General features: G+C 37.7%; 1 protein-coding gene across 1 annotated transcript in view; it reads right to left on the minus strand.

Annotated features, from left to right (window-relative positions):
* Positions 1-3,764: 3,764 nt before the first annotated feature.
* Positions 3,765-14,063, minus strand: part of LOC118996745 (transcriptional regulator ATRX) — a 52,704-nt gene continuing 42,405 nt past the window's right edge. The window contains exons 4-8 of the mRNA XM_037060298.1: positions 11,008-11,157; positions 10,037-10,162; positions 9,190-9,285; positions 7,874-8,002; positions 3,765-6,671 (exon numbers count right to left, since the gene is read on the minus strand). Of these exons, the coding sequence (XP_036916193.1) occupies positions 6,393-6,671; positions 7,874-8,002; positions 9,190-9,285; positions 10,037-10,162; positions 11,008-11,157 (780 nt within the window). The 3' untranslated portion in view covers positions 3,765-6,392. The remainder of the gene's footprint in view (positions 6,672-7,873; positions 8,003-9,189; positions 9,286-10,036; positions 10,163-11,007; positions 11,158-14,063) is intronic.

Below are 14,063 nucleotides of genomic sequence, written 5' to 3' on the forward strand. Positions count from 1 at the left end.
AACTGGGGTATAGTTTGGATAGTAAAGGGAAAAAAATAAAAGTTGCAGGCAGGCACTTCATTTGAGCTTAGCACATCCGGTAGAGTATGCGAGATGCGGGAAGAGGGGGCAGGAAACCTTGCTAAAAGAATAAAATGTTTACTTTGCCAAGGCTAGGGTCCAAACAAGCCCGCATCATTAATACCTTTGAAGCCCAACCTCCATGCTGTATTGTTGAAAACCTACCAAGAGCTGGGAATGAACTAACAAGACCTCAGATGATTATATTAACCACGATTCCTTTAAGTTTGGTTTTGTTTTCATTGAAATGTATTCAGCAGGCTAGACACAGGCTCCTACCTGCTTTGCTACTGGCATGTGGGGACAAGAAGCTACAGACAAAAAAATTAGTATTTCAATCTTCTGTTCTGTTAGTTTTCATAGTTTTTGTCACAAGATTTGACTCTTTATAAAATCTGCAGTTCCAAAAAAAAAAATACGCCATATGTTGTTACATGAGTCAGTATAAACAAATGTAAACTCCTGCTTCATCCAGGAGCAGGAATTTTCACTAGAAACTTCATCCAGACCAGACAATTTAAATAGTGGCCTCAACAATGGAATGGGAAGTTAATCATATACTTAAAAGTTGACTTTACAAAAGGTGATTTATATCTACCCTGATGTTTTGTCATGTACATAACCCAGTCAGGCAACCAAGATATGAGTCAGATCCTTAAATATGTTTTTAACTTTCTGCAGAGCTCCAGAGGCAGTAAGGAACCAGCTCTGGGAGTGCCGCCGGGAAAAGATAAAGGAGGTTAGTTTGTGGAAGTGGTAATTAGAGCCAATTACAAGTTGACTTATCTGCATTGTCATTAAAATGCCTGTCAGACCTCTCATTTTCTAAACACTGGAAAAGAAAGGTATAGCTTAGGGGAGGGAGAGGGTTAGCCAAAGGGAAAGGATTCCTAATTGTTCACAAACTTCCCATGTAACATTAGAAAACACATTGCCTTTTGGCTTCTAACTGTGCTTTGCTCACGGTTAAGCCTAAGGCTTGGAGCTGTAAGAGACCTCAGGAAATCACCTGGTTCAATGTCTTGCCTTCAAGAAATTAAGGCGTTATTATAGTCCCATTTTCCAAATGAGACATGAAAGACCTAGATAGTTGACGTAACTACAATGTCTTGAGCCTCCTAAGCGCAATGGATTTGATTTTGGTCTTTTAGCTTAACTGTCATGAGGAGAATGTAATTATTCACCTCACTTTCCTCACAGATGTTGTACACACGTTAATACATAACCGCAAAGCACTTTGAAAATACCAAGGGAAGCTTATAAATATAACATTACCAAACATAGATACTAGCACTTGGAACAGATGGGTCTTGAGGGGATGGAACGGGAATGGATTTGGCCCTTTGAAGAACTACCTTGAGGAAAGAAATAGAATTATACTCAGCTTAGTTAAAAGGACCAAGCTCACTTTGTGCAAATGCGTAAGAGTGTAATTAGCAGTAATGAAAAATTAAGAACAGGAATGCCATTGATAGATTTATCATTAGGTTTGAGAGAGTAACCAAAAGAAGTGAAATTGTCCTTGTAAAATAAAAAATCCTGAACAAAGTGGGCTCCTTGGGCAAAGGGGAAAAGGAAATAACAGGTTTTTCTTACAATGTAAGAATCCTATATAACCTCTAATGGTTTGGGGCCTTTTGTCCTTAAAATGATCAGTAGTTTGGTCACTGAATGCCTGGACTTGTCATCTATCCTCCTGTCTCCAATCTTTCTTCACCTTGCGTTCTGAACCATTCAAATTACCCCTGCCCAAATCACCACCTTTACCAGCTACTTTGAACACATCAGCCACCTCACCTCACCAGCCCTCGTTATCCTCCCTACTGAATGACTCATTCATGATTTCAAGGCCCTCCATCAATCCACTCCAGTCTTGTCTCATTCCTGATCCTTTTCTGTGTTCCTTTTCTTTCAATACACTTTCTCCTCATATATGTGAAATAAATCCCATTCTTGCATCTGGCAAGTCATCGCTCTTCACTTTTCTTGAAAACCAACTCGTATTTGATATAAAGATTATACAGGGAGCCCTGGCTGGTGTAGCTCAGTGGATTGAGCACGGGCCTGTGAAGCAAGTGGTTGCCAGTTCGATTCCCAGTCAGGGCACATGCCTGGGTTTCAAGTCAGGTCCCCAGTAGGGGAAACAGAGAGGCAACCACATGTTGATGTTTCTTTCCCTCTCTTTCTCCTTTCCCATCCCCTCTGTCTAAAAATAAATAAAATATATTTTAAAAAAGGATTTATACAGGGAGAGGAGGCACAGGGGGGTGTCTTTTTAATAAGTAGAAGACTCTTGTTAGTGATTGGATATGATTAGCTAAAGGAGAATGGAGCCAAGCTTCCTCTTCCTTGTGTTTCACAGGGAGAAACCAGGACAGAATGGTCCGGAGCAGAGTGTGGAATAGTGCTGCTGACTAGACACTGCTGGGAATATGTGCTAGTTCAAAGTATTAAAGACGGTCTTCAGCCGTTTAGGGTTTGTCTAACGTTTTCATTCAATTAACACTTTAATAACAGAGTTGATTCCTATACTGTCTTCCTGTGTAAAGGTGTGCAGTGGTCACTACCAGAAAGATCCCTAGGTGGGGAAGAAGAGAAATTCCCTTAGTTAGCTCAACAGGCACCAATGGTGTCAGGAAAGTTATTGCAAAATGAGGCTGGCAGTGTCACACTGAACAGTATTTCTATGGCAGTTTACACTCTGGGGAGTAAAACTCCTACACGGGGGCCAGAGGGGCCATGGTGTTATTAGTCCAACATGAGTGATGTGGGCAGTCTGGTCACTTGGCAGATACTGAGCTTACGAACAGTATATATTTCGGATTTTTAAATTTTATTCACCTCAATATAACAGCATATAGAAAATGTTGCACAGACAAAAAGTATTTCTGAAACTCGGTCACTCCTTTGGGATTGGCACAGAATACAGAGATTGGGGGGGGGGAGTCAACGGTGGAAGAGTTTTCAATTTCTAAGGGCNGGATTGGGGGGGGGAGTCAACGGTGGAAGAGTTTTCAATTTCTAAGGGCAGATTTGATTTGGACATAGGCAAGTCACTTGAGGATCATTCTGGTCAAATAAAGTGGATAATAATCTGAACAGGAATTTTAGTGAAATAAGGATGTAAAAGGATGACCTATTTTACTGTCAGAGTAAGTATCTAGAAGCCTCACAGCATGCCACCCTCGAAAGAAACAATGGTTAACTGAGACAATTGTTTTTAAAGTTTTGCTTGGGGCCCAGAATATGTACCCGATTTTATGATACTAGAGGGAGAAGAGACATAGCTAAGGGATGACTACGAAATAGTCAGCTTCTAGGGAGGCCAAGGTAATAAGGTTTCCCATCAACCTCCTCCAGCCGCATTCGGGATGGTAAGCAGCTTCTGTACCCAGTGTGGCCCGGTGGCCCGGCTGGACTGCAATGAGTGCCACGGCTCCTGGGAAGCAGAGGGTGGAGCTGGATTACACAGAGACAACCAAAACTAACACAAACACACGTAGGTTTCCTGGTATGTAAATTATTTTTGAGGTTAAAGATCTCCTTTTACAGAATTTAGTATATAACAAATTAAAAAACCAAACTCCTTCACCTCCCAACATTAAATAACTAAATGTGCAAAAGAACCACCATTAAATAGGGCATCAAAAGCTATACATTTTTCTATGAAACAATATATGCACAGATTTTCAAAGCTGTGAAAATGCAATAAAGAGCACAACACATTTTGGTCACTTTATTAAATGACATTAAATAGTTTAAGTTTCAACTACTAAACAGCACTTTGAATGGTGAAAACACAGATAGTATTATTGTCATACTTGAATGCTTTTCTTTAAAAACACAATTCCAGTCCTTATATATATTACAAAACAGCCTTAAAGGAAGAAGTGACATCTTTTCTACAGTACTGAAGATACTCAATACAGAACTGAAAAGCAGTCTAACAGAAACCAAGGCAAGTCTTCACAGCTGTATGATTTCAGCAGCCAAAGCTGGATGACGGACTGAAACATTACTATACAACCGGGACAGAACATATACAGTATCACAATACTAAGCAAAAACGCTTTACACCCAAAGAAATAAAACAGGTTACAAAATGTGGAGAATTTAGCAGGCAAAACTGTATTACAAGCAACATTTTAAATCGTCATTTTTTAAGCCATTGCAACTATTTAAAACATCTAAAACAAATATAAAAATGAGCCTTTTAGTATCTTATTGACGTGATTTTTGTCTTTAAATATTTGTTAAAGCTTGATGTTATACTCAAAGTACATATTATGTAGCTAAAATGTCAAGTGAGAAGAGTGTATGCAAAGTGGTCCAAGTTTTATTTCAAACTCTCTTGTTTCCAAATAATCCTTCTACGTATTATGCTTTAAGTCATAGTTTCATCTATGGTAAAACAGTTTAGAAGGTTGCTAAAATTTTCATATCTATGTCTTTGAGCAAGTAATTAGACCCTGTCAAAAGTTCTCAGGTCTAATAAATCAGGTTTAAAGTATTCTGGACTTGTAGAAATACCAACTGATAACAGTTGGCCAGAGTGTACTGTCTTCAAATATTTATCACATAAATCTCGTCTTTTTCATTTCTCCTAAACACACATCTCCCCCACCCCCACTGATTAAACAGATTATATGGCTGGCATAATATTCAAATATATGGCATTTGTTAGTGATAACTCAGCGTGTGGAAGTGGGGGGTGAATCCACCAAAGCTCATGAATTTGGTTATCCCCAACTTAGTGCTCTTAGATGTTTTACCACTAGTTCTTTCAAGTGAAAAATGGAAATCTCTGAATCATCTAAACATCTCAAAACAGTTTTGGCTAATGTTAAACTTACTCTAATCCAGTGATATCTGGAGCAAATCAATCCTCCACCCAGCTTTCTTTTTTCTGGAATTCCTTAGCTGTTGCCACTACCTGTTACATCATCATCTCAGAAATGTTTTTGCCATGTTGAGTTGATTCCATAGTCTGAAGATGTTTTCCTTTAAGAAACTCAAGCAACCCAACTGTACATGAATAAACTTTATAGGTGATTTTTACAGGTCTGGATTAAGGAAAAAAAAACAAAATAAGGATTTTCTAGTAAAACCTCTTGAAAGGGTATTAGATGAGGTCATTTGGATCAGAAAATTGCCTCAGACACCTACTTTTTTAAACAATATCAAACTTTGAGACATAATTTAAGAAAACATAGTGGAGTTGGGGGGCAAGAACAAGATGAGAGAAAAGAAGGAGCATCAAAGCCAGTGATTCTTATCTTTAAAAAGAATTAACTCACAATACTGACAATCCTGGGAGTTGTTACAGCACAGTCGTGTGAACTTAAAGTCAGCAATGGTTCTGCCATCTTGATGCTGTTTATAAAATAGGGTGTGAACTTAACAACCACAGTGCCGTCCTTAACCTCCTAAAATACTAGAACCTGATTGTGTTAGTCCACATCCCACTGCCAGCAACAGGATGAGGCGCTAGCACTGGCACTGGCACCCAGCAGTTAGAGAGATGTGCTCTCTATTAGTGCCAGGAGGGAGGGAACCATGTGTGGAAGATAATCCACCATGCTGAAATTTTACTAGTGATTATTTCAGCACATAGAACTGAAAATAAAAAATGGCAGAAAGACTAAAGAAGAAAAAGGAATTCTCTTCTTAGGCTGTACTTAAGGCTGTTTATACAATGCCAAGATCACTGCGAGACTCCTCCAAGTTTCAGAGCAGTAGTATTTAAGAATATTGCACACAATTCTGTGTCAGAGATAACCCTTAGTTTTGAGCTTTCAGTCACAGGCATGACATAGCAGGAGCCCGGTTTCAGACTTCAGTCAAAAGAACATTAAAACCATTTCAATCACTTTAATCAAGAAATGGATTAAGTACAAAAGTATCTTATAACTTGAGGAATCAACTCTAAGAACTCAGCTGTGTTTTTCAATGTAAAGAATGAATATATAAATCTGTATTCTTTCCTAAATTCGTTAATTTTATGACAATTGTATGGTCGCTAAAAGCAGGCATAAAAATTTAGAGAGGAAATCTGTGGAGTTGTTACTATTATGGAACAACTTGTTTTCACTGAAAACAATTTGAAATATCTTCTGTACTCAATGTGTGTAAGAAGATTCTAGGCAACATCACTGACAAACGTCAGGAAGAAATGGTATGCCCTATTTAAAAAAATTTAAAACTAATATGGAAGATTGGCATTTAAGGGGACCAAACTATTTATACAGTTGAGTTCTGTTAAGTCATTGATTCCTAAAAAAATAAAAGATCTTTCTATGATTTTAACAATCCTTTAAGCTTTTAGTGCAAAATCACATTGATTTCCCTTGGGAAGGTCCTGGATTTTTGCTTCTCATTGGGGGTGGGGCTCGCTGTAACGGTGGTGGCTGCATACCGCCAGCCACGGACTGATACATTCCTCTCATATCAATCTGCTGGTAGTTAGAAGGATTCATGATTAAATTGGGAGGCTTTGGCATCATGAGGTGACTGAGTGCTGCTTGTTGATAAGTCATTTGTTGCTGCTGCTGTTGATTGTACTGCTGCTGGAGCCTTCGGTTCATAAGTATTCGCTGAACACAGCTGATTAACTAAGGAGAGAAAAGGGAGCTGTTACAAGTGCATGACCTGTCTCAAAGAGGCAAGTATCAAGTTTTTAGTTAAAATCAATTTGTTAGGGGGGTACCATACCAAAAGGAAAACACATTATTGTTGTCACCATTACTAATTTGATGGCATTCACAGGACCATTACTGTAGAAACCAGTTAGTAACACCATTTAGGGCTAAATTCTCCTAATGACTTGACTATTGTATTGCAAGGAGCATTTAGGTTAGTTGCCATAGTAACCTATCCTGCACTGTGATTAGTCGCAAGTATTAGTTACAGCACTTTCTGTCAGCTCTCCTTTCTTTGTCATTCTTCTGAATATTTCACATTATGACAGACAAATAAACATTTTTAGTGACAAACACCACAGGGAAAAGGCACTCACAAGTGGGAATAACTCCTACCTGGAATGCCTGAAATTTCCTACAATAATCGAAAACCACACAATTCTACAGCGCTTTCTAGGCAAAATTTACGCCACAGAAATTTGCTCCCTGATGTCAGGAGCTGAAATTTCCCAGCACAAGGCAGATGACTGGCAAAAGACTGCTGGGAAAGATGATCACAAATCCTGGGATATGCTGGCCTTCTTTCTTTCTTTGAATAAAGCAACATTGTACTTGTGCTGTGTAGTTGGGACCTGTGTCATGCCATCTAGAGTTCCACCCTCATATTAAATCCATTTAAAAAAGTATACTTATTTTCAGGAATTGTTTCAAAATGGTGTATATGGTTAAAAGAAAGGAGTTTCATAGGAATTCCTTTTTAAGAATGTTTTATCAGCATTTGTTTAAGTCAGATGTGTACATATATATGCATGTCCATTATATGGACAATGGATAGCTATGTCTAGCTATCAATTTTAATTTTAAAATTGTAATGGAAACAACTTGCAAAAAAAGAATGTCCCTTTTAGATGTCCAGGATGTATAAAAAATAAAATTATACGGGAGACAGCCTATATAAACTTCAAGAGAATCCATTTGGAAAGATATCGCTCCTTTGTAACAAAAGATACTGCCTTTTTTTGACATTATTAGGTTTTTGGACAAAATTTCTTTGAAAAATAACCAATGACCATCCATCCATCCATATAAGGGGTGGTTATCGACACAGACGTCATTATAACCCCATTATTATAAATTCAAGAAAAGTAAACAAAACCGAGAGATAGAATCCTTACCATCTGCTGTTTTGTCAATACGTCATTGTAGATGGCTTCTCTTCGTTTGACATCAAGCTCCTGGCTGGCTTGTCTACTCAATGCTAATGCCTGGACTTGGGCCTCTGAGAGATTCATGTTTTCCTTCCACTAAAAGAAAAAGTTTCTAGTTACTCCTATTGCAGTAGTCTTGAGGAAAAAGAATTAAACTACTTGAAGATATTTGGGATTTTTAAAATTTGTCTCCCTTTCCCTTTATTCTTTTTAAAAGAAAACAACCATGTAAAAGCAGGGCACTAAGTTTTCTACTGTGTGTACAAGGGTTGGCTACCTTTGGAATACAACTATTTGTACTTACTTTGTGCAGCTAGTCATTTAAATATGTTTATGTAAACAATTCACATATGTCTGATTGGTTTCCCAATTCTTAGATTTCACCCATTTCTTTCGTGTGCCAACAATCTGGGTGAAACTGTTGAATTACAGCTTGCCACCACTATACAGTTTACTAGTATTTTACTATTACAAATCAAGTTATAAGAATTATGCTTCCCCCTGCCCCCCAAAATAGTGAAGCAAATAATAATAAAAAATTAAAAATAGCCCTGGCTGATGTGGCTCAGTAGATTGAGCATGGACCTGCAAACCGAAGGGTTGCCAGTTCAATTCCCAGTCAGGGCACATGCCTGGGTTGCAGGCCAGGTCCCCAGAATGGGGCCCTTGAGAGGCAACCACAAATTGATGTTTTTCTTCCTCTTTCTCCCCCTCCCTTCTCCTCTCTGAAAATAAATACATCAAATCTTTTTTTTTAAAGATTTTATTTATTTATCTTTAGAGGGGAAGGGAAGGAGAGAAGGAGAGAAATATCAATGTATGGTTGCCTCTGCTGGGGACACACAATGTATCGTGTGTCCCCTGCTGGGAACTGGCCTGCAACCCAGGCATGTGCCCTCACTGGGAATCAAACTGCGATCCTCTGGTTCACAGGCCTGTGCTCAATCCACTGAGCTACACCAGCCAGGGCACATCAAATCTTTTTAAAAAATTTAAAACAGCCCTGGCTGGTGTGGCTCAGTTGGTTGGAGCGTCGTCCCATAACCAAAATGTTGCAGGTTTGATCCCTGGTCTGGGAGTGTATGTATGGCAGGCAACCAACTGATACTTCTCTCTCACATCACTATTTCTCTCTATCCCACTTCTTTCCCTTTCCCTCTTGCTTAAAAAAAATAGCAATGAAAAAGATGTCCTTGGCTGAGGATAAAAAAAGAATGAAAACAAATGGTGGGGAGAAGAACAAAAATTTCAAGTGGGAGTAAGACAATTGCCAATTAACTTACTACAGCTGAAATTATATCTTCAAGGGGCTGAATCCTCACTGCTGCCACACTGTTTGTTGCTTCCACAACTTTTTCTCTTCCTTGATTTATGAGGTCCTAGAAGAAATGTAAGAAATGAGCTATGTAGGATATATAACAGACAGTATAGTTTTAATATATAGGGGCTCTTCCCCTTGCTATTTTATAGAAGTAATTGAAAAGAAGCACAAACTTCAGCATCAATAAAGTGGAGTAAAACTCATCAGTGAAGGTCTTGTTAGGAAGATGAAAGTTTGGGTTTCATTGAATCAATAATTTAATAATTTCAATGACTCCATAAGCACAGTTTAAAAAGGAGACCACAGATTCAATTAAGTTATTAAATTATTGGAACAATAAAACCTAATCTTTCTCATTTACTTCATAATTGATCCTTGTTTGAAATCAATTATTTCATAATACTGGGCATTAACATATACTTAGTGCTGCATCTACATGGAATTAGAATGTAAATCGAGGTGTGCATTTATTCTGCTTTCAAACATTAAGCAAGTAATCTGTTTATTCAAAATATCTTATAACTGGACAAAGTGCTATTTCCCTACCCAGTCAGCTGCCCTACTGTTCCTTAACTAAAAGAATTTAAACTACATTAATTGAAGGCCTGATTCCCTTGTGCTGTGAACAAACCACATTGTACTACAGTGTGCTGGTTCAAAAAGGTCAACAAATAAAAGAAAATTTTCTTGGTCTATTCACAGGTAATCTTTTCGAGAATGTGATATTCCTGCATAGGGAACCCTGAACAACAGGGCACTTGAAATTGCCTTTAATTCAAGTTAAACTACTTTTGTACTTCACAACTTACCTCCAGCTGTTGATTACTCATTGCTGACAGGGCTCCCAAATTGAAAGGAATATAAGGAGTTTGAGAGTTGAAACTGACAGGGGGTAAATTGGTCCCAGTTGGTATGTTGAAACGCATGGTCAGTCCCTAAAAACAAAAAATTATGCACTTTCCACATTGTGATTTAAAACTTGAAATTCTACATCACCTACTGGTTTAGAAAAGAATCCATATTCTCAGATCTAGGAAATTATTAACACTCTTCCACACACAAACAAAACACCCTTTTTACCTGAAACCAAGATCTTATTACACAGAAAGCTTTAACCCCTAAAGGTATACTCTTTTTTGATAATTCCCACAGAATGGGGCAACTCATAATTCTGATGAGACTCCTAACATCACATTAACGTTAAAGAACTTTGGTACAATGAGGTAGGAGTTTAAAAAGGATTCATGTATTAGGATAAGGTTTCCCAAGCTCAGGCACAGTTTTGCTAAAGTGAGTTGGTGTCTGAAATAGACATGGAACTATTTTAAATGAAGTTTCTGCTGGAGATGGACATTAATGTCCAACAGTGAAATACTTCTGTGTTCTGATAGAGTCAGTCAAAATTTAGATTTCATGGCACACATGCTAAAACAAGATTCACTCTCCTACCTCCGAACTCTAAGCTCCTGTGTGTCTGTTACTACAGTGAGGGTGTTGATGGGAGTTAAGTGATGCTAAATATATACCTTTCCACTAATCTCTCAGTTCAACAAGTGCTAAGCAGAAGTGGGGTTGCTACTCTTTACGTGGAGAATATTTTCTACCCCCCCTCTCTTCCCACTCTGCCGCCAAAGGAGGCCAAAGCCTATAAACAGACTCTCACACCTTGGGACTCTGTTCGGGAAGATTCGCCTGTTCTAAAGGTAATCATTTTCTTCCTCACTCGCCTTTCAAATGATTAACATCCAAACCAAACCAAAAAACATTGCAAATAAACTACCTTCTTCTCTGCTTCATACTCTGCCCAGGCTGCTTTTCTTTCTTCTTCAGTCAACTCTTCTTCTTCTTTGTGGTCCAAAAGAGAATCATGTTCATGATATCCTACAATGTGTTCTTTATGTATTTGAAGAAGTTCTGCAAGTATGGTGTCCTGTTCAGAAGGGTTGAAATAACAAAGAATGATTTCCTCCCTCTGGATCATATTCAGCCTCCTGTTAAGACTAGAAACTGGCTGTTACACCTACTTCTGACATATATGATGAATTACCTAGAAAACAGTTGCTAAACATGCAACACCAGCCTCTTATGTAAGAAGCACACGTTTACATAGCATATTTTATGGATTAACTTTTTGATTACTACTTTTCAGCTTTCAAAGTATTTTCTCCAACTTCTATTTTTATAGATATTTTTGTTTTGTTCTACGTTGATAATAAATGTTAACGTAAGTCTTCTTACATCAGAAACTACATTGGATGCTTATGCTAAAAATCATGGCTACTCCTGTTTATAAAGGCTTAACCTGTTTATTTTCACAATCACTTTAGCTACCAACCACTATACTAACAAAAACCAAATGTAAATTAAACAGTCACAAGACAGTTTAACTGAAACATTTAGTGCTTATATTTCAATTGTAGGGAAGTCAAATATTAATTACATTTGTAAGGACCCATGGTCCAATTTAAACCGATGTTGTTTATCAATTTATTATCGTAATGCTTTTTTTAAAAGTCACAGTGTCTTACGTGAGTCTTTTAAAGTTAAAAAAAATAAAAGCTCAAAAACATTATGCTGAGTGAAATAAGCCAGGTGGTGAAAGACAAATACCATATGATCTCATCTTTAACAGGAATCTAAACAACAAAACAAGCAAGCAAAATATGACCAAAGACACTGAAATACAGAACAGGCTGACAAGGACCAGAGGGGAGAGTGGAGAGAATCACAGGGGAAAAGGGGAAGGATTCACATGAACAAGTATAAAGGACACATGGACAATAACTAAGGTGGGGGGTGGAAATGGGAGGGAGGTGGGGAGCACTGGGGGTGGGTGGGCAGGGCTGGGAATATAAGACAGAAAACTGTACTTGAACAAGAATTAAATAAAAAAATTGGGATTATTTATATATTCAGTTAAGAACACCAAACTCCTGCTCTGTGTAATTAAGACAGAGAGACACACACAAAGAGAGATTGGGAAAGGGGGATTAAAATGAATGGCAGACACGTTACTTGTTCATAAAAATTAAAATGTTTGCAAGTTTTTTTGATTAAGAATCACGGATGAAAACCTGAATATATAAAAGGCAAATTAATTCACTTCACAAAATGATTTTCCACAGCTTCGAACAGCAAGTCCCCTTAGAACGTGCTTTCTAAATTAAGTGTGAACTCAGTGAAGGAACATAAATAATTACTGGACAAAAGAAAGTACAGGGAGGAATACAGCACATGAAATTTAAATTCAATTTATATCCAGTAATTCTTTTTTTGGGGGGGTTGCCAACTTTTCATTTTGCAAGTTTATATATCTGTATATACACACACACATATATATAATCACATATATGTGTGTATATATACACATTTAGCATCCATTGTTACCATCATCTTTACATTTGAAGGCCAATAATTCCCAGGAAGTGTTTTGTCAGGAATTCTTAATGCCCCCATAAGTTTTGGCATAGAAAAAGCCCACACTTATAAAGAACTTTTGCTGATATCTTTAACCATACTTAAGAGTACAGGGTCCAACTCGTGGTAGGAACTCAAATGTCTGTTAAATAACTGCAGATGAAAAATTTAAATCATATGCAATAGCAAATGCTGACACTAACTCCAAATATTCTGATATATATCATGTAAATAACTTTTTATCTTGCTATCCCAATAAAAAACACCTGAAGTAATCACTTCATAATGTCATGAAAGAAAATGACTGATTTTCTTAATGAATACTGCTGTTGAGATTGTACAGTTCATTTTGACATGCATGTGTTATTTCTTTTGTTGAAAACAGAAAACATTCCAAGACCATACAAACGAGGGTGTTGCGTTCAAGAAAGTCTACTGGTGGAGCACACAGACGCTAATAGGTTCAGTTCTTTTGAAATGTTAAACTTTTCTCTCCTGTACCAGTGTAGAAATCTGCCATCAAAGCTGACTTCTCTGGCCCACAGCATACAGAGCAGGTTTATGATCACTAGATAGATCTCCAAAGTTCAGAGTTACTGACCAAGCAGGTGTGGAGACAGGCCAGTCTGAATTAAATTCTGTTCAAAATAATGCTTTTGTAGACATGTGTCTCTTGTGCGCACTCCCCAAGCATAACCCCAGAAAGAGGTATATGATAAAACCAGATAACACTGATTAATACTTTTAGCAAGTGATCATGCCGAATACAATTAGAAAATTCAGCTGTTCTACAAAATGTCAAATAAATTCAAGGTACAAATGCTCTATGGATATAGTCCCTAATTTTACTTCTGTCTGGCAATGTGATGTTCTTAAATATAGTTAAAAATCACTTCATTTCTCTAAGACAGCAACCTGAAGGAAAGACCAAGAGAACTGTAGGCTAGGAACTGAATTTAGTTTTGGCTATGCTACTGATTCTCTCCGTAATACTGGAAAATAACTTAGTCTACCTATGACTGTAAGTGAAACATGAAATACTCTCTGATCACCTGTATAACAGAATAACTGAGAGTAGCAAAAATAACTCATATATACTCTTTTAAAAAATATCTGAGAGCCCTGGCCAGGTGGCTCAGTTGGCTGGAGCACTGTCCTGTACACCAAAAGGTTGCGGGTTTGATTCCCGGTCGGGGCACATACCTAGGTTGCGGGTTGATCCCTGGTGAGGGTGCATACAGGAGACAACTGATCAATGTTTCTTTTTCTCTCCCCCTTCCTCTCTTTCTAAAAATTAATCAATATATCCTTGAGTGAGGATTTAAAAAAAGGAAAAGTAAAAAAAATGTCTGAGATGTTAGGGACCTTTATTAAGTCAGTCATTAGCATCCTATCATTTTAAAGTCCAAAATTATCATC

Source organism: Sturnira hondurensis, unplaced genomic scaffold, assembly GCF_014824575.4.
Source record: "Sturnira hondurensis isolate 20B ecotype Veracruz unplaced genomic scaffold, ASM1482457v3 Scaffold0011576, whole genome shotgun sequence".
NCBI lineage: Eukaryota > Metazoa > Chordata > Mammalia > Chiroptera > Phyllostomidae > Sturnira > Sturnira hondurensis.